The sequence below is a fragment of the Artibeus jamaicensis genome, unplaced genomic scaffold, assembly GCF_021234435.1.
Source record: "Artibeus jamaicensis isolate MK-2021 breed Jamaican fruit bat unplaced genomic scaffold, CSHL_Jam_final contig_3182, whole genome shotgun sequence".
In the NCBI taxonomy this organism is placed as follows: domain Eukaryota; kingdom Metazoa; phylum Chordata; class Mammalia; order Chiroptera; family Phyllostomidae; genus Artibeus; species Artibeus jamaicensis.
The window spans coordinates 151,847-172,243 of NW_026521742.1; the positions used below are offsets into that span (position 1 = coordinate 151,847).

General features: G+C 37.5%; 1 protein-coding gene and 1 pseudogene across 4 annotated transcripts in view; both read left to right on the plus strand.

The window, feature by feature from the left end:
- TPST1 (tyrosylprotein sulfotransferase 1) overlaps positions 1-20,397 on the plus strand; it is a 128,400-nt gene that overhangs the window by 27,247 nt on the left and 80,756 nt on the right. For all 4 annotated transcript variants that reach the window (XM_037135564.2, XM_037135568.2, XM_037135567.2 and 1 more), the window contains exon 2: positions 17,820-18,765. In XM_037135564.2, the coding sequence (XP_036991459.1) occupies positions 17,921-18,765 (845 nt within the window). In that variant the 5' untranslated portion in view covers positions 17,820-17,920. The remainder of the gene's footprint in view (positions 1-17,819; positions 18,766-20,397) is intronic.
- Positions 124-6,509, plus strand: LOC128627115 (PCI domain-containing protein 2-like; annotated as a pseudogene).

The window sequence follows — 20,397 nt, forward strand, 5'->3', positions numbered from 1 at the left end:
GGGGAGGGTAAGAACAGTAGGGGAAATATAGAATTTAAAGAACTTGAGACACGTGGTCATAAACTAAAGGGTGGGAATGGTGGGGGAGGGGTGTGCAGGGTGGAGGGGAATGAAGGAGGGAAATAGAACAACTGTAATGGCATAACCAATAAAATATATTTAAGAAATTTTTGACAGAGGAAGCAAGCACACACAGTTGGCTAAACTTTGTTTATTCAAGAAATGGTACTGGGAAAAATTGGACACATGTGCGGAAAAATCAAACTAGACCACCTTCTTACACTACACACAAAAATAAATTTAAAAGAAATCAAAGACTGAAATATTAGAACCATAAAAATCCTAGAAGAAAACACAGGCAGCAAAATTTTAGATATTGCTCCTAGCACTATTTTATGGCATATATCTCACCAGACAAGGGAAACATAATAAAAAATAAACAAATGGGACTATATCAGACTAAAAAGGTTTTGTACAACAAAGGAAATCATCAACAAAATAGAAAGACAACCCATAGAATGGGAAATCATAGTCACTGATACATCTGATAAGAGGTTAATATCCAAAATTTTTAAAGAACTTACAAAACTCAATACCAAAAATATAAAAAACTGAATTAAAAAATGGGCAAAGGTCCTGAATAGATATTTCTCCAAAGAGGACATCCAGATGGCCAATAAACATATGAAAAGATGCTCAATGTCACTAATCATCAGAGAAATGCAAATAAAAACCACAATGAGATATTATCTCACACTTCTCCGAATGGCTGACATCAGTAAATCAACAAAAAACCAGTGCTGCTGAGCCTGTTGAGAAAGGGGAACCCTTTTGCACTGTTGGTAGGAATGCAGATTGGTGCAGACACTATGGAAAGCGATATGGAGATTCCTCAAAAAATTAAAAATGGATTTGCCTTTTTAACCAGCAACCCCACTTCTGGGAATATATCCAACAGAACCCAAAACACTAATTTCAAAGAACATAAGCACTTCTATGTTCATTGCAATGTTATTTACAATTGCCAAGATATGGAAGCAGCTCAAGTGTCCATCAGTAGATGAGTGGATATAACTATGGACATTTACACAATGGAATACTACTTGGTTGTAAAAAGAAGAAAGTTTTACCCTTTGTGATAGTACGGATGGACCTGGAGGAGATTATGCTGAGTGAAATAAGGCAGTCAGAGAAAGACAAATACCGTATGATTTCACTCATATGTGGAATCTAATGAACAAACTGAATTAACAAGGAAAATGGGGACAGGCTCATAGATGGAGAGCAGGATGACAGCTATTGGAGGGGAGCATAGGGGTTGGTGGGATCAAGCAAAAGGAAAAAGGACTCATGAACATGGACAACAGTGTGGTGATTGCTGGAGAGAGGGAGGTATAAGGGGACTAAATGGTAATGGAAAAAATAAAGGTAAAAAATTAAAAAGGAAAGAAATTTTAACAAACTGCAATGGGATATCACCTCATACCTATCACACCTATCATTAAGTGAACAAAGAACAAGTTCTGGTTGAGGAGAAAAGGAAACCCATGTGCACTTTTGGTGGTATTGCACACTTGTGCAGTCACTATGGAAAACAGTATGGAGGTTCCTCAAAAAGTTAAAAATAAAACTACTTTATAACTTAGCAATTCTACTTCTGGGTATTTATTTGAAGAAATCCAAAACACTTATTCAGAAATATATATACATCCTATGTTTACTATGACATTGTTTACAATAGCCAAGATATGGAAGCAACCTAAGTATCCACCAATAGATAATTGGATAAAGAAGATATGATACATGTATATAATGGATTATTACTCGGCCATAAAAAGAATGGAATCTTACTATTTGTGACAGCATTGATGGATCTAGAAGTTATTGAAATAAATCAAACAGAGAAAGACAAATACTATATGATTTCACTTACACGTGGAATCTATAAATCCCAAATGAACAAACAGAAACAAAGTCATGTTTGCCAGATGAGATGGGGTTAGAGGGACGGGTGGATAAGGTGAAGGGATTAAGTAGAAACTGGCAGTTACTAACTGATCACGAGGATGTAAAGTACACGTAGGGAATATAGTCAATAATATTGTAATAACTATGATATCAGGCAGGTACTAGACTTATTGGGGCATCACTTCATAAGTTACATAAATGCCTAACTACTATATCATACACTTGATACTAATATAATATTGAATGTCAATTTAAACTTAAATTTAAAATTTTTTAAATGAAAAGTTCAATGTAGAAAATGTTTTTCCCCTCTCTTATATAGATATATACACACACATATACATACATACATATATATATTAAAGATTTTATGTATTCTATTTTTAGACAGAAGGGAAGGGGGGGGAGAAGAAACATTGTTGTGAGCGAGAAACATCCATAGGTTGCTTCTCATACGTGCTCTGTCCTGGGACTGAACCTGCAATCCAGGCATGAGCCTTGACCAGGCATAGAATTTGTGCCCTTTCACTTTGCATCTTTGTGGACAATGCTCAGCTAATAGCCATGTCAATCAAGGCTTATTTTAATATTTTTAACAAATTTCCTGAGGATAAGATTGTTCACGTTGAGGGTGCTACGATTCAGGTCCAATAAAGATAAGCCCTGAGAATGCAGCTTTTCCAGTGAGTAGATAGTTCATTGGAGATAGGGTTTAGGGGAGCTCCTAACTTATTGATTCTTAAATGCCTGCTGGGCTGCTGTTGTTCTCAGCTACCATGTTTGCAGGTTGTTGGTTTCTAGGTCTTCCACAAAGTTGGGCAGAGGAAATAGGGAAAATTAAAATGCCATAAATCTCATTCTGCTTACTGAAAGTCAGCTGTTTTTCTTGGACAAGTGTTTCTTGGATTGTTGCAAGCCTTTAGTTAATTTTCAGATTTCTGAAAAAGTTGATTCTGCATTTTGCCAGTCTCCTTATTACTTTTATGGAGGATCAGACTTTTGGAGTTCCTTACTCTCACATGCTGGATATACTTCCTCCAGCCTTCTTTTTTTATATAGTATAAGGAGTTCATGCATTAAATTTTAGCAGGTTGTTTAGGTTACTGAGAACTCTAAGGTTATATAATTACGTTTTTACAGTTTTATGTGCTACTGTACTCTAGCTAAGTTTATTGCTTAATATTTTCTGAATACATGCTATCCTCTTCCACTTTGAGGCTTCTCATTATCTTATTTTCTCTGCTCAAAACACTTTTTTTTCCCCCTCGCTCCTAGAAAGGGAGTCCTGCTTATCTTCTAAGGTTCATTCTGATATAATTTTCTTTAGGTAGCCTTTTATGAGCCCATGGATATAATCCTTTCTTGAAATTCCTGTATGTCTTTTTTTATACCCTTTTGTATGACCATACTACTATACATCATGTAGTATGTATAGTTTCTTGTCTTCTTCTTCCTCTGCTAAAGTTGGTAGTTGTTTGAAGGCACATGATGAATCATACCCACTTACGTGCTCAGTACACTTGTTCATTGAAGTGTAGGAGTAAGGTTTCATAGAAAGATATGTGAGGTTAGGTATTGTTACTGGGGATTGCATTTTATTCATCTATTACTGAACTGGAGGAAATTGTATATTCTGGAAAAAATTGAATAATGATGTACACACTACATTATGTAGTCCTTAGAAAGGTACAGGAAGATAATAAAGGCAGATTTCAGTTTTTCCAATAGGGATTGTTATAATAGTGGTTTCTGATCACAGATTTGATATCCAGCTTTTGAGAGAGATCATAGAATTTCAGCTCTGCTTAACTGTGTGAGAGGCATAATTGCTCATAAAGTGGGAATTTCCTTGTATGTGAGAGTGACTATACTAGAGCAAGACTAAACTGATAAAGAACACAGAAAAGGTCAAACTACTGTCCATGCTTATTTCCAGCCTCCTATATGTCTATTAACTCTTGGGACCAGATCTAGTTCTCCATTCTTAATCCCATCTAGATGAGATCTTCAGGGACTTGACAAAAGTGTGCAAATATGCATGCTGCTCCTTTATGCAAATAAAGCACAGTGCATACATGGATTAAGAATTTTTCCTATCAGTCTAATTAGATCTGAGAGGATCATAATAGGGTAATTTAAAAGCTAGTATATTTTTTGGCTCCACACAGTCCCAGCAATGGACATCACTATCAACCAGTATCTACAGTAGGTTTATGAAATAATCCACACCAGAGACTAGGCATCCTGTGTGGAGCTGGTGTTTTCCAAGCATTGTTGTATTGCCAACCCATGGTTTCAGTTGGCCTCCCCAGAAGAGAAGTGCCAACAAGTTTTGGAACCCCCTTATGAGAAAATGTCTGTGACTCATTTAAGGTTCACTTACAGGTTGAGGAACCATGACTTGATAGAGACATACAATGCTAGACTGTCTTCGTTGAGTCCTTCCTGCAGGCATTTCAGGCCCACAAAGAAGAAAACTGGGCTCGCCTGTCATGTATGCAGTACCATTTGACCTTCAAATATTTGCCAGTAATGCAGATCAGCAGTTGGTAAAGAAAGGAAAAAGCAAAGTCAGGGATATGTTGGAAAAAGCTGATGAATTTTTTAATTGAATTTATTATAAAGGTTATAAAAATGAGCTTTATATCAATATTAAATTGCAATATTAAAGCATATGCTCTTTTAAAAGGAAAAGTTTTGTTGGTCTATTGGTCTGGACTTTAGAGACTATGAAAGGTTTTTCTTTTATTATATTTTTTTCATTACCATTTATTCTCCCTATACCCTCTGGAACTTCCATCCACAACCCTGCCCCTGGCAATCACTCACTACACTGTTGTCCATATGCATGAGTTTTCTCTTTTCTTCATTCTTTTCTGCTCAATCCCTCAAAAGCAGATGAATTGATGAGCTGTTTTCTTGTCCGTGCCAGTGACTCTCAAGCTTCTGTAGAGGATTCTAAAAAGTGGGTGATGCTATTTCTAGTGAATCAGTTATTCAAGATTTACTTTAAGAGCAACAAACTCCATTTGTGTAAACCCCTTATCAGAGCCATTAACAAATCAAACCTGAGAGATGATTGATTATAGCATGGCAAAGATTAAGCTATGATTATAGTATAAGGTGACATGGGTGCTATATTGGATAAAAGGCTGTGTTTGATAGTTTAAGTTGAGGAGTAGCTGTCTTTTGCATTTGAGCACTGTTACCATTTAAGTCAGGAGAACAAAAGGATGACTTTGATATATTTATTTTCAGTAAAAATGCTATTGTGTCATATTGAGCTTTTGAAAAATTATCATCTCATGCAGTTTGTTGAAGTAACCAAAGCTGTAAGTGAAGGCAGTCTCCTATTGAAAGAGGCTCTGATGAAGCACAAGACTTTTTTGTATTTGCTGTGGTAGGTTCCTTATCCTTGAAAAGCTGAAGACCACCACCAATAGGAATTTTTCTAAGAAAATATACTTGTTAAACATACCAGTTATCTTTGGATGCTTTTGTAGCTGCTTTGAAATTCATGTAAGTGAAAGATGTGGACATCAGTAAAGTCCAGTGTATTCTGGCTAACCTGGTATACATAAGTCACCTTCAAGGCTATAAATCACATCATCATCAGAAGCAAGTTGTTAGCCAGCAAAGCCCATTTCCCTTACCGTCTACAGTGTGTTGAATGTATGAACAGTCCTGAGAAGGAGTATGTTCTTGCAGTTTTTTATTGTGCTGATGAAATAAGTCCTTTGCTGTGATGCTCTTCTCTGCAGCCAGAATCTCTTTGGGGGCTCTTTTCCCAGGGATGTTGAGACTGCGTTTGCTAGTACCCACAGATACCTTGAAATCTCTATCATCACTCATAATGAATGTCGACCTCACAAACATCTGGAATTCCATTTTTAGACATTGCAGACCCCTTCTTTGGCTCTGGAATGTTTGTAAAATTTCTGTGAGGGAGACTCTCTCCAAGGCAGCTGTAGTTTACTTCTCGTGTTGTTTATAAATGCATCTTTGTAACTTTTCATATAACTCTTTTTATGAAAAAAGGCATCCTGATTTGAAAAAACAAAAGCTAGATATATTTTTAAAGCCATATGCCAATGAAAGCCTTATAACAATATCAGATAGTCTTAAATTTTATTTTTAATTTAAAAAATTTATTTAATTGTTGTTCAAGTACAGTTTTCTGTACTTTTACTCCCATCCCAGCCCACCCCCACCCCCCACCCCCGCTGAGTGCTCCCCAGATAGTCTTAAATTCACTTAATTTGCACCATAGTTGTTATATACATGGCTTTTGGTTCATGCCAGGCCCAGTTTCTGGAAAATACCATGAAATATCCATCATGGTTTCAGAATCAGACTGGGGCTCCATCTTGAGCAACAATTTACCAAGTATTGATACCTTAAATGAGCTACTTATCCTTTCTGAACTTGAGTTTCCTCATATGTAAAATGATTGTAGGACAGAAATGTTCCTATAACTTCTGATATTGTTGCAGTGAGTACAACAAATTCTGATTCATTCATCAACTAGAGTGTGAAATGATGGGGACAGATGAAATAGATCAATAAAGAGAGTAGATTAGAAGAGCTAACTCCCTCTGAATCCTCTGAAAGTGGATTCAGAGGGAGTTAGTACCTAAAGTACAGGTGAACTTTGTACTTTAGCTTTTCTAAATATAGTCAACCCATATTTTAACAATGGAATCAGGAGGAAAGATCATTCATTATTCTAATCATAGGAAAGTGTTAGCTCTCTGAAGTTTTACTTGGGCCACTCAATATATATTTACTGAGTGGTCAAAATGCATGTAGCATTTTATGTTACATGCTAATGGGGAAAACTGAAATGAATAAGATATAGTCAATGCCTTCTAAAAACTCACAACTGATACAATCATAGAATCTAGCTACATTAACTTCTTAGTAAGTAATCAAGAATCCATTAACACATTCAAGAGCTCCTACTTTCAAGAGTTCACAATCTACTGAAAAAGCAAATTAACCATAAAATGTAAGAAGTAATCTGATATGGGTAAGTACAAGGACACTAGGAAGGACACCTATGTCATACAACGCAGAGAGCTGTCAGGAAAGCTTCCTAGAAGAGATCCCATTAAAGCTGAGTGTTGAAGGATGAATGGGAGTTATGAGTTAAGAGAAGCTACAGGTTGTTCCAAGATGAAGGCAGCCCTGGGTGAGTATGTGTGTGTATTGGGGTGCTGGTGATGGGGAGTGATCAAAGAAAAGGTTCAGGGGCAGGCAAGGGCTGGATTATGAAGGACCTTATATGTTATGGTGAGGATTTTTTTTTCTGAAGTAGAAAGCCATTGTCGGGTTTTAAGCAAGGGAGTGTCTTACATATATTTACATTTTAGAAAGATCACTCCTAAAACAGGATAGTGAATGAACTGATTGAAGAAAGTCAGAGGGTGTGGAGTTATTTTTATGAGGAAAAATAAAGCTGAGGATTAATGCCAAGAGGGAAAGAAAAGGGAGGCAAATAGATTTAAGCCAATTGAAGGAGGAAGCACTGACAGGACTTCACCAGTTGCCTATGGAGAGGTTAATGGGGCAAGTACATAAAGCTTGGACATCTGGGAGAAAGTGGCTCATTTACCAGTAGAGGAAACAAGAGGAATGATTTTTCCATTTGGTGTTTTTTGATTTTAACATGCTAGTGGAACATCCAGATAGAGTTCTTCCTTGACCTTTGAATGGTCAGTTCTGAGATCTGGGATAGAAGTCTTGGTTGCAGATATATTTGAGAAGCATCAGAATATAACTAGGAGGTGATTGTAGATGAAGCAGGGTGAATGTAAGAGTGTGGATGTGGGAGCCCAATACCTTAATTCAATTTTCTTCTGTCATTCTCTTGTGATGTTGGCTTTTGAAACATACTATATTTGTAGGCATAGTTAAAGCTGTTTCCCCCTCTCTCCATTGGGCTTTCCGCTATGAGTATCATAACCATTAAAATATTTTTGTTAATACTTTAATATGTGTATGTCTCTTTTTCCCAAGCCTTGGCAAAAATTTTTTCCTCACCTACAATATATTTTGTAGATTTAATTTAAAAATCCTTCTGGTATAATATGGAGATTGCAAATTTTTTCATGGCCTCCAGACTTTTTGTTTTTGTTTATTTGTAGTTCCTTATTTCATCTGACATTTGTTTGTTGAACACTGGCTTTGTTTCGCATGACTCTAGGTACTTTAAGGAAATTTAAGAAAGAAGATTTCACTAGGTGTTTATTCATCTGTAAATTCTTTACTTTATATCTGATAGTCATGCACATACTGCATGGATGATGAGTGGGTTATCTGTGCTTTAAAGGAGTTACAGTGGAGTAAATGAACCACAATACAGTGCATGAGTGTGCAAGCCAACGTGTTTTTACCAAATGTTTGAGATTACAGGAGACAGAACAGTTGATTTCTGGGGGGAGGGAATTGGGAGAACAGCACTGAGGAGGTTTGTGTAAAAGGGAGAAAGAGCCATGACACAGGAGGCGGTAGCATGAGCAGAGGCCAGGTGTGGAGGCACTTGGTTTGAATGGGAGTGGCCCTGCAGGGGGTAGGCTGCTCAGGAGGAGTGCTGAGAGGTAAAGCTGGAGAATGAGCAGGAACCAGTGTGTGAAGGATGCTATGTTGAATGTGAAGGATGCAGTGTTTCAATGCTTTTTCTTTCCCCTGGAGACAAAAACAAGATTTAAGATTGCTGTATTCCCTTCTAGCTCAACCTCTGCTCTGTAAATGTCTCAGTTGAGAAAATATTGATACTGCTGATCTACAAATAAGTGAAATGGAATTTAAGGTAATGAAAAGAGGCCCACATCTGTGTATTTGTATATATATGGAATATATAAGGGTAATGGTCAAACCAGCTTTTCCTGTACAGTACTTCTTAAATTACAGGACACATTTTTTTAAGATTTTGAGAAGAGTTAGTAGAGTGGAGACCATAAGCTCTACAGCATCCCTCTTCTAGAGGAATATACTTCTCAGCTTGGTTAGTTTACTGAAGGCTCAGTAGACCTGGTGACCTGGTGCTCTGTTAAGCATGCTATGGTAGGGGAAAGGGACAAGATTTGTGAGCTTCAGGAACATAAAATCTTTTGGAGTAAGTAAAACATACACGATAAAATAAAAAGTGACCTTTGAAGAATAGGTAAGATTTAGGGTGGTGTGAGGAGAACCAGTTTGTATATCTACAAAATGAGAACATTGGACCAAATAATTTGAAGGTCCCTTTAGCACTGATAATCTATGATTCAGTGATTCTCCAAGTTTAGAAACATCCAAAGAGAGAATATTAAGCTTCTTAAGCTTAGTGAAAAGTAATGTGGATGTTTCTGGGGAAGACAAAAATCTCCTTCTTTTCCTTTTTAGTATGCCTTACAAGGCCTTTGACCACTGTCATACTTGCTTTCGAACATCTTGACGGACTATATAGCATATTCTGCTCCCCCAAGTATGTTGGGGGAGACAGTGTTTAAATTAAAATATGACAGATATCAGGACTTCTGGCCAAGATGGAGGTGTAGGTTGATACACTTTGTCTCCTTGCATAACCAAAGGTAGGACACCAGCAAATTTAAAAACAAAAAATAATGAGAACTGCCAGACAATTGAACTATATGGAAGTCCAACAACCAAGGAGTTAAAGAAGAAACATTCAAGACTGATAGGGGGGCAGAGATAAGTGGCTGGGGTAGAGAGGATTCATGGCAAGGTGCCTGGAGAACCAGGGCGGGCAAGACAGCAGTTGGTGGACCGGGTGAGGTGGCATCTGGTGGAGCTGATGGTCCCACATTGGCATGCAGATAAACTGGAAGGAAAACTGGGGAGAGAGACCATGCAATCCAGGGTTCCAGTGTGGTGAAATAAAGCCTTAAAACCTCTAACTAAAAAAACCTATGGGGTTTGAATCAACAGGAGAAACCTCCAGCCTCAGAGGAGAGTTTGTTGGAGAGACCCATAGGGTCCTAGAACATACACAGAACCACCCTCCTGGGAATCATCACCAGAAGGGCCCAATTTTCCTGTGGGGAGTGGAGAAAGTGACTGAAAGTTGGCCCAGAGCTGAGCAAGCAGCATTGTTCCTTCTCTGACAACTCCCCCACATACAGTGACACAGTGGAGTGGTGTGGGTTGCCCCACCCTGGTGAATACCTAAGGTTCTCCTCTTACTATGTAACAGACCTGCCCAGACAAAAAAAATATGGCCCAAATGAAAGAATAGATCGAAGCTCCAGAAAAAATACAATTAAGTGACAAAGAGAGAGCCATCCTACCAGATGCAGAGTTCAAAACACTGGTAATCAGGCTGCCCACAGAAATGGTTGAATATGGTCACAAAATAGAGGAAAAAGTAAAGGCTCTGAGAAGTGAAATAAAGGAAATTGTTCAGGGAACCAAGAGTGACGGGAATGAAACCAGGACTCAAATCAATGGTTTGGACAAGAGGAAAGAAATAAACATTCAACCAGAACAGAATGAAGAAACAAGAATTCAGAAAAATGAGGAGAGGCCTAGGAACCTCCAGGACAACTTTAAAAGTTCCAACATCCTGTTAAAATAATGAAATAAAATTTAAAAAAATAAAACACTTAACACAGTAAAAATAAATAAATAAAAGTTCCAACATCCAAATCATAAGGGTGCCAGAAGGAGAAGAGAAAAGCAAGAAATTGAAAACTTATTTGAAAAAATAATGAAGGAGAATTTCCCCAATATGGAAAAGGAAATAGACTTCCAGGAAGTCCAGGAAGATTCAGAGAGTCTCAAAGAAGCTGCACCCAAGGAAGCACACACCAAAGCACATCATAACTACATTAGCCAAGGTTAAAGAGAGGGAGAGAATCTTAAAAACAGCAAAAGAAAAGGAGACAGTTACCTATGAAGGAGTTCCCATAAGACTATAAGCTGATTTCTCAAAAGAAACCTTACAGGCAAGAAGAGGCTGGAAAGAAGTATTCAAAGTCATGAAAGGCAAGGACCTGCATCCAAGATTATCTAGCAAAGCTATCATTTAGAATGGAAGGGCAGATAAAGTGCTTCCCAGATAAGGTCAAGTTAAAGGAGTTCATCATCACCAAGCCCTTATTATAGGAAATGTTAAAGAGACTTATCTATGAAAAAGAAGAAGATCAAAAATATGAACAGTAAAGTGACAGCAAATTCACAACTATCAGTAACCAAACCTAAAAAACAAAACCAAAAATGAACTAAGCAAACATCTAGAACAGGAACAGATTCACAGAAATAGAAATCACATGAAGGGTTATCAGTGGGGAGGGGAGAGAATGGGGGGAAAGGTACAGGGAATAAGAAGCATAAATGGTAGGTACAAAATAGACAGGGGAAGGTTAAGAATAATATGGGAAATGAAGAAGCCAAAGAATTTATATGTATGACCCATGGACATGAACTAAGGTGGGGGAATGCTGGTGGGAGGAGGAGGTACAGGGTGGAGGGGAGTAAATGGGAGGTAAAATAGAACAATGGTAATAGCATAATCAATAAAATATATTAGGAAAACTACAACAGATATCAAAACTTGAAGATGGAGGCATAGTTAAATGTGCTTTGTCTCCTTGCGCAACTGTAAGAAAATTACAACTAGACTACAAAACAAATATCACCCAGATATTTTCAGGAAATAGAGCTGTATGGAAGCCTAACAACCAAGTATTTAAAGAAGGCACATTCAAACAGATGGGTAGGGGGGCACAGATGCAGAATGGTCAGTCCCACATCCACATGTAGTGGATAAAAATCAGGAGGGACACCTTGGGAGAGAGAGATCCCAGTCCCAGATTAGACCACCAAGCCCCAGGTTCTTGCACCAGGAAGATCAGCTCCCATAACTTCTGACTGTAAAAACCATTGGGGATTGGGACTGTGGAAGAAACTGCAGGATTCTCAGTATACTCCTCTTAAATGGCCCACAATGCACTAAAGATTTATACAGACCCACCCCTTCTGGGATTCAGCACCAGAGCAACAGCTGGAAGGGCACCAATGGCATATAGGAAGAAATTGAAGTGACTGGTAACAGGGCAAGTGCCAGGAGACAGCTTCCTCCTGGGCAAAGCTCCAGAGGCCAGGTAGTGGTATTATCCCTTCTCAAGTTCTTCCCCACTTAGAGCCATAGAGAGGGAACACAGGTTGCCTTGCCCTAGCAGTTACCTAAGGCCCTGACCCATACAACTTATAGATATTCTTTTCTGTTACAATACACCATGCTATTAAGAAAGGGAAAAGACAAATTGAAGAGACAAATGAAAGAACAGAAGAAAACTCCAGAAAATGAACTAAACAAAATGGAGATAAGCAGCCTATCAGATGCAGAGTTCAAAACACTGGTTGTAATGAGGCTCAGAGAACACATTGAGTATGGCAATGACATAAAAAAGACCCAGGCATAAATGAAGATTGCATTGAATGAAATAAAGAAAAATCTACAGGGAACCAGCAGTGGAGGGGGTGAAGCCAGGAATCAAATCAACAATTTGGAACATAAGGAAGAAAAAAAGAAATCAATCAAAACAGCAAGAAGTGAAAAAGAAATAAAAAGAAAAAATGAGGATAGGCTAAGGAGCCTCTGGGACTTCTTCAAACATACCAACATCCAAATCATGGGGGTGCCAGAAGGAGAAGAGGAAGAGCAAGAAATTGAAAACTTATTTGAAAAAATAATGACAGAAAACTTTCCTAATTTGGTGAAAGAAATAGAAATACAAATCTAGGAAGTACAGAGAATCCCAAACAAATTGGACCCAAAGAAGGCAACACTAAGACACATCATAATTAAAATGCAAAAGGTTAAAGAGAGACTCTTAAAAGCAACAAGAGAAGAGCAGTTAGTTACCTACAAAGGAGTTCCCATAAGACTGTCAGCTAATTTCTCAAAAGAAACTCTGTAGCCTTGAAGGGACTGGCAAGAAGTATTCGAAATGATGAAAATACAAGGACCTATAACCTAGATTACTCTGTCCAGCAAAGCTATCATATAGAATGGAAGAGCATATAAAGTGCTTTCCAGATAAGGTCAAGTTAAAGAAGTTCATCATCACCAAGGCTTTATTATATTAAATGTTAAAGGGACTTATTTAAGAAAAAGATAAAAACTATGAACATTAAAATGACAATCAATTCACAACTATGAACAATTAAATCTAAAAATCAGGGTAAGCAAGCAAGCAGAACAGAAACAGAATCATAAATATGGAGATCATTTGGATGGTTATCAGCTGGGATGGGAAAGGGGGAGAATAGGAGAAAAGGTGCAGTGATTAAGAAGTACAAATTGGTAGGTATGAAATAGAGGGATGTTAAGAACAGTATAGGAAATGGAGAAGCCAAAGAACTTACATGCGTGACCCATGGTCATGAGCTAAGGGGTGTGGGATTTCTGGAAGGAATGGGGGTACCAGGTAGAGGGGGCAAAGGGAGAAAACTTGGGACAGTTGTAATAGCATAATCAATAAAGTATATTAAAATAAATAAAATACAACAGATATCAAAACTTGAAAAACTCACCCAAAATTGTGTTGACACAATTTTCAGGTATGCTTGAGAATACGGTAAGGTCTTCTTTTCCCCTGAATAAAGAGAGAGTTGTCTTCATTTAAGTCCTTACGAAACATCTAATGGTAAGAGTTCCCTTCTCAATGACTTGACTTTGAATAGCAGACACTCTTTTGGGATGATGATATATTAGCTTGACCTCAGTCAGTACTACTTTTGATGCCTATAGAGATTTCTTAACAGATCAAGAAAACCAGGGGGGAATAAAGATAGGAATTTAACACAGATTTAGTGTTGTATGTCTTAAAATAAACTTTTTCAAGACTGCTTTGAAAAACAATACCAGGCTTTGAGCAAAGGAATATGTTCTGACTTATATTTTAAAAAGATCCCTCTGGCTGTTCAATTTGAGAATAGATTCTAGGAGGGCAGGAATGAAAGTAAGGATTCTTTTCAGTATTCCTTTTGAGAGGTGCCGAGTTGCTAGTGAAAGTGTTGAGAAGTGATCAGATTCTAACTATGTTTTGAAGGTAGAACCAATAATTTTTTTGTCAGATTTGGAGGCAGGGTGTGGAAAAGAGATGAATCAAAGATATATTAAATGCTTTAAAATCAAACATGTCTAGCACCCATTGACTAGCAGTTCCTCTTCTAAAAATTTAGGAAAATAATGTGTGCGAAGATGTTTGTATGTATAAGAATAGTTCCCATAGTGTTGTTTATAGTTATGAAAATTTAAAAACAAGTAAATAATAACAGAGAATTGGCCAAACATTGGTAGATCCTATCAGTAAAGTATTGTGCAACCATTCAAATGACTTACAGGTCTTCTGTTTCTGGACAAGGAGCTAAATTGATCATATATTTCCAGTTTTTGTATTTTTATGTATTTTTCTAGGAATTTGGGGTATTTTAATGGAAGGTTATCAGATACTATTGGTTGCTGCTATAGTAACTTAGAGGTTAACTTTTGACTGTGAATATTTTGTATCTGGTATAATATCTTAAGTGTCTGTACTATGTCATGGATACAGTTTTCTGCATAGATACTTCAATGCTATATTGTTACCAGTTATCTTAATGCTTTTTTGCAGCCTTTTCTTATTAAGCTGATCTTTTAATCTCAACTTATTCTCACTTTGTGGTTCTTTGTTGCAGCTTTAGAGTAAAGTACAGTACCAGGCACAATAATATGTTCAAATATGTAACTAAAGGAATGAATACATAAGTAAGCAAAAACCAGATCTTGGTTGGTGTATCCTACTGTGACTGTCAAAATATTTTTCTAGGAATGCATTCTTAAGAAAAAACAAAACAAAACAGCTGTATTGCCCTGGCTGGGTGCCTTAGTTGGTTGGAATGTTGTACCATACACCAAAAGGCTGAGGGTTCCATCCCCAGTCAGGGCACATACCCGGGTTACAGGTTCCATCTCAGTCAGGGCACATGTGGGATGCAACGGATCTCTGTTTCTCTCTATCTCTCTGACTTCTTTTCTCTCTAAAAATCAATAAATGTATCGCCTGGTGAGGATTAAAAAAAACAAAGAACAGGTATATTGAGGTGTAACTTATGTACCATAAAACCTACTCATCATTAGGGTACGATTCAGTGATTTTGGGTTTTAGAGAGTTCTGCAACTATCACAACAGTTCATGTTTAGAACATTTCCATCACAGCAAAAAGTCCACTTATGCCTGTTTACCTTTAAATTCCTGCTTGTACCCCCTGCTTTCTATCTCTGTAAATCTGCCTTGTGTGGACAGTTCATGTAAATGTATACTGGTGTAGCTGCTCAGATACACACACACACACAATTATTTTTTTAAACATAGCTCCCTAGGGTTTTCCTCCTTATCGATGTAGTTTAGGAAACAGTACTTATTCTTAAACACCTTGAACCAGTAAGACTTTTCCTCAGCCAGTAGATCTGTGTGTGGGTGGATAAGCACATTCAAAGTTTAGGCCACTTTTAAATCTGCCTGGACATTTACTTTCCATTCAGTCCTTTCATGTCTCTTCTTTGCCTATTTGCAGCCTCAGAGTTGACCAGAAGCTTGCCAACCTTGACTTTAACCTTGGCCTACTACAGCTGTTCACTTTCCTTGCTCACCTGCCCCCCAGAACATCACTGACACTGAGAGCACAGCACTCCAAATTGAGTGATCTCTCTCTGATCAAAAGCTGCCAGTCCTCATAGTTTGCTCTGCCTTGCCCTGACCTGCAAAACCCCAGTACCTGGTGGGTGGGTGGTGAAGTGGGAATAGGCTCAGGCAAGAATGCCAGAGACTCTGACTGTTCTTACTCAACATTTAGCAATTTTTCAAATTTAAATCCTTCTTTGGTTGTTGTATTCTTCTGGTCGATTTCCAGAGGACTGTGAAATATGTTTTTGTCCATTTCATTCCACTTTATAATTGATTTTGGGGGAGAATTGCCTACCTTCTCACTAGTCCATAGCTAGACATCCTGCTTCTCAGAATATTATTTTGGTCATTTTCCCAGGAATACTTACTGTTAGTTTGTATGTGTATATCGTATATATATACACACACATACTTCATGTTCATATTGCATGGCTGAACACTTTCTGGACAGACCACACACATATGGATGTATGTGTATATATATGTACACACACATACCTGTGTATATATATGAAATTTTTATTCAGAAGTCAGTGGTATTTATGTACACCAACAATAAACTATCAGAAAGAGAAACTAAGAAAAAAATCCCATTTACTATAGCAACAAGAAAAATAAAGTACCTAGGAATAAATTGAACCAAGGTGGTAAAAGAGCGATACTTGGAAAACTATAGAACACTGAAGAAAGAAATCGAGGAAGATACAAATAAATGAAGTTTTAAGGAATTGGTTCATGAGATTGTGGTGCTGGCATTTCTAAGATCCATAGAACAGCCAGGCAGGTAAGAGTTGATGTTAGCCTTGAGTCTGAATTCTGCAGGGCAGCAGGCTGGAAACTCAGGCAGCATTTCCGTGTTGCAGTCTTGAGGAGAATTCATTTTTCTTCAAGACCTGTCCTTACTTACTCTTAAGGACTTTAATTGTTGAATGAGGATCACTTGGATTATGGAGGGTAATCTGCTTGATTCGAAGTCTGTTGATTTGTTCATTACATCAAAAAAATTCCTCCACAGCAACATTCAGTGTTTTACCAAATACTGCGTACCATAGCCTAGCCAAGTTGATATATAAAATTAACTATTACACTTGCCCTCTGAGGATTCAGGTAAATTTTTTAGTCTATGTATAGTCTGCTTTCTCTTTGCTTCATAGCATGTAGTCTTGTTTAAGTTAAGCTAGCAGTTTTATAGTATATATATTTTATATAGTATGTATGTTTTACATACATGCTCTGCTTTTACACATCCACATCTCTGGTCATCTTTAGCTTAGAATGCTCTGTGTGCCCAAATTTTATCTGTGTTTCTGAAGGCTAGATCACATACACACACATGGGTGCACACACACACACATGCGTGCTCACACATTTTCTTCGCGCTCTATATACCAGTTTTCCTGAACTACTTCTTGTGAATTAATTATGCCATATTCTGTCATGCCATTGTGCTTTCACACACAAGTTCATGTTGCTAAGAGCAGCCGTCTGTCTTACTTTCTGTAAGGCCTTTATAGCGTCCTGAGGTAGATAGACCTATTTGTTCCTTTTTATTATACTTCCATTGTCCCCTGTGATTATTTCTACTAAGGCCTTTATCCCATGTATTGCCATTGTTTGCATATCTGTCTGTTCATAAGACTTTTTTCCTGAGAGCAGAGGTCTCTGCTGTCCTGCACTGCTGCACTGCTGTCCTTTTCAAAGTTTATACTCAGCCAAGCCTAAATATGTGGTCTGTAGTACCTAAGTAAATAATTTGCAGGATGAATAAACTGAATATGTGTTAAAGATTTAGAAGTTGTCTATTCTGTAATTTCTTTTTCTTGTAGAATGTGGAGATAATGACTTCTTGGGGATGAGTCAAATCTAAATATCAGAGACGAGCCTTGGGCTAGACTCCTTATACCCTTGGGCACACTAAATATTCACTTGACTCACTGATAGGAGTAGTTTTATTTAACTTTCCATTTTGTGCATAGCTTCAGAATTATTATATTAAGAAGATGTTTTCGATTTGAAATGTTGATTTATTTTTGCTTGCATTTTTGAATATTTGCATTTTATGAATGTCAAAGCATCTAAGCTTCAGATTCTAGCTAAAATGTTATAGTGATAACTGATAACTAATTTGTAAACAATATTAATGATGGTTAAATAACTTGTTCCTTTTCCTATTAGATGTTGATCATCTTTCTGAAGTAGAATCTCCATGGCCTGAACAGTTTCTGGAAATCGTTTTGAGCAAAATATCTGTTTAATAAAAAGATAACCACACCAAGATGGTTGGAAAACTGAAGCAGAACTTACTATTGGCATGTCTGGTGATTAGTTCTGTGACTGTGTTTTACTTGGGCCAACACGCCATGGAATGCCATCACCGAATAGAGGAACGTAGTCAGCCCCTCAAATTGGAGAGCACAAAGACCACTGTACGAACTGGCCTGGACATCAAAGCCAACAAAACCTTCGCCTATCACAAAGATATGCCTTTAATCTTTATTGGAGGTGTGCCTCGGAGTGGAACCACACTCATGAGGGCCATGTTAGATGCACATCCTGATATTCGCTGTGGAGAGGAAACCAGAGTCATTCCCCGAATCCTGGCCCTGAAGCAGATGTGGTCACGGTCGAGTAAAGAGAAAATACGCTTGGATGAGGCCGGTGTTACTGATGAAGTGCTGGATTCTGCCATGCAAGCCTTCTTACTAGAAATCATTGTTAAGCATGGGGAGCCAGCTCCTTATTTATGTAATAAAGATCCTTTTGCCCTGAAATCCTTAACTTACCTTGCTAGGTTATTTCCCAATGCCAAATTTCTCCTGATGATTCGAGATGGCCGAGCATCAGTACATTCAATGATTTCTCGAAAAGTTACTATAGCTGGGTTTGACCTGAACAGTTACAGGGACTGTTTGACCAAGTGGAATCGTGCCATAGAAACCATGTATAACCAGTGTATGGAGGTTGGCTATAAAAAATGCATGTTAGTTCACTATGAACAACTTGTTTTACATCCTGAACGGTGGATGAGAACCCTCTTAAAGTTCCTCCATATTCCCTGGAACTACTCAGTATTACACCATGAAGAGATGATTGGGAAAGCTGGGGGAGTATCTCTGTCAAAGTGAGTAGATGCCATGTTTTTTTATTTTGACTCTGTTCATCTAATAAAGATGTGTGTGTACATGTATGTATGTATGTGTGTATCTTAATATGCATGTTTGGATATATGTATATGTGTGTGTGTATACTAAAGACCTTTTCTTGAACAAATATAGCTTCATCACTGAGTTTCTGAAAAATTCTTTAGCCAGTTATAGACCCTTTCAGCCACTTTATTTATTTATTTATTTATGAACTGTGGTTCTTTTTATTAATTTAATGGAGGCAAACCCAGTATGTAGCAGTGACAGGCCTTTATTATGGACCTCAGGCTTTAATGCCCATCATTCAATTTTAGTGGCTTCTGATTTCTAATTTCTAGATATTTTCATTAGTAAGGATGGCTGGCTTTTGTGTAGATTAAGGTAAACATCAGAAGCATCTACTATGTTGCTGAATATGTAGTAAATTCTGAGCACGTAGGAATTTTTAGTGATAAAGAAAAAAGTAAAGGTGAGATTATTTAACACAGTCTCTTCATTTTACAGATAGGAAAACTAAGTCAGAAAGGTCAAAATGATTTACTCAAATTTAGATGCAAGGCCAGAATTAGAATCCATGCCTTGGTCTCAGTGGTTTAATGCTTTTTTGTGGCATGTTATTACATGCAGTGCTTCTGTGGTCATCTGATGGTTACTTCTTCTGTTCATTACAACAGGCTGAAATTTGAGAGCTTAATCTATAATCCATACAGGAAGTCCTTTAAAATCAAATACTTCTAAAACCATTGCATTTTTTTCTTTCTCATGAACTGATGACTAGTGTACTCTTACTTAATCTGGTAACCTGACTTGATGTCTTACCTATCTAGAGTGAGGGTGTAAAAATGGAGACTACCTTCTTTATGCAGTAGTCTAAAGAATTGTTTTTTCCCAGCAAGCCCATTGCTTTTCTGAGCAGCTTGAGCTCTTTTTGTAAAATAATCTAAACACATTATTTGCATGCTTTCTAATAAATGAAAAATTCAGAATCCTTTAAAAAATGGGGAGTACTGTTAAATTCAAGTAGCATCTCCTTGTGAAGAAAAGTTGGTGAGAACAATTTTATTTTTTATTTTTTTCCATTTATAAGAGTAATATATGCCCCCTGTAAAAAAAAAAAGAGAAAAAGTAGTATACTTCCCTTGTGTATGCTGCTTGCCCCTATAAAAGAATGTCTTGATTCATTTCTGATGTATAGAACTAATACAGTAAGTATTGATTCTTTTTTATTTTCACATTTTTTATTGTTGTTCAAGTACAGTTGTCTTCATTTTTCCCTTGCTACTCTCCTTTACCCTAGCCATCCCTGCTTCCCACCCTTGATCCTGTCCCCCTTTGGTTTTGTCCATGTGACCTTTATATATGTTCCTGAGAATGCTTCCCTCCTTTTCTCCCATTATCCCCTCTTACCTCCCCTCTAGTTGCTGTCAGTTTGTTCTTAATGTCAGTGTCTCCTGTTATATTTTGCTTGCTTGTTTTGTGTGTTCCACTTATAGGTGACATCATATGGTATTTGTCCTTCACCACCTGTCTCATTTCACTTAGCATAATGCTCTCCAGATCCATCCATGCTGTCCTAAAAGGGTAGGAGCTCCTTCTTTTTTTTTCCATTG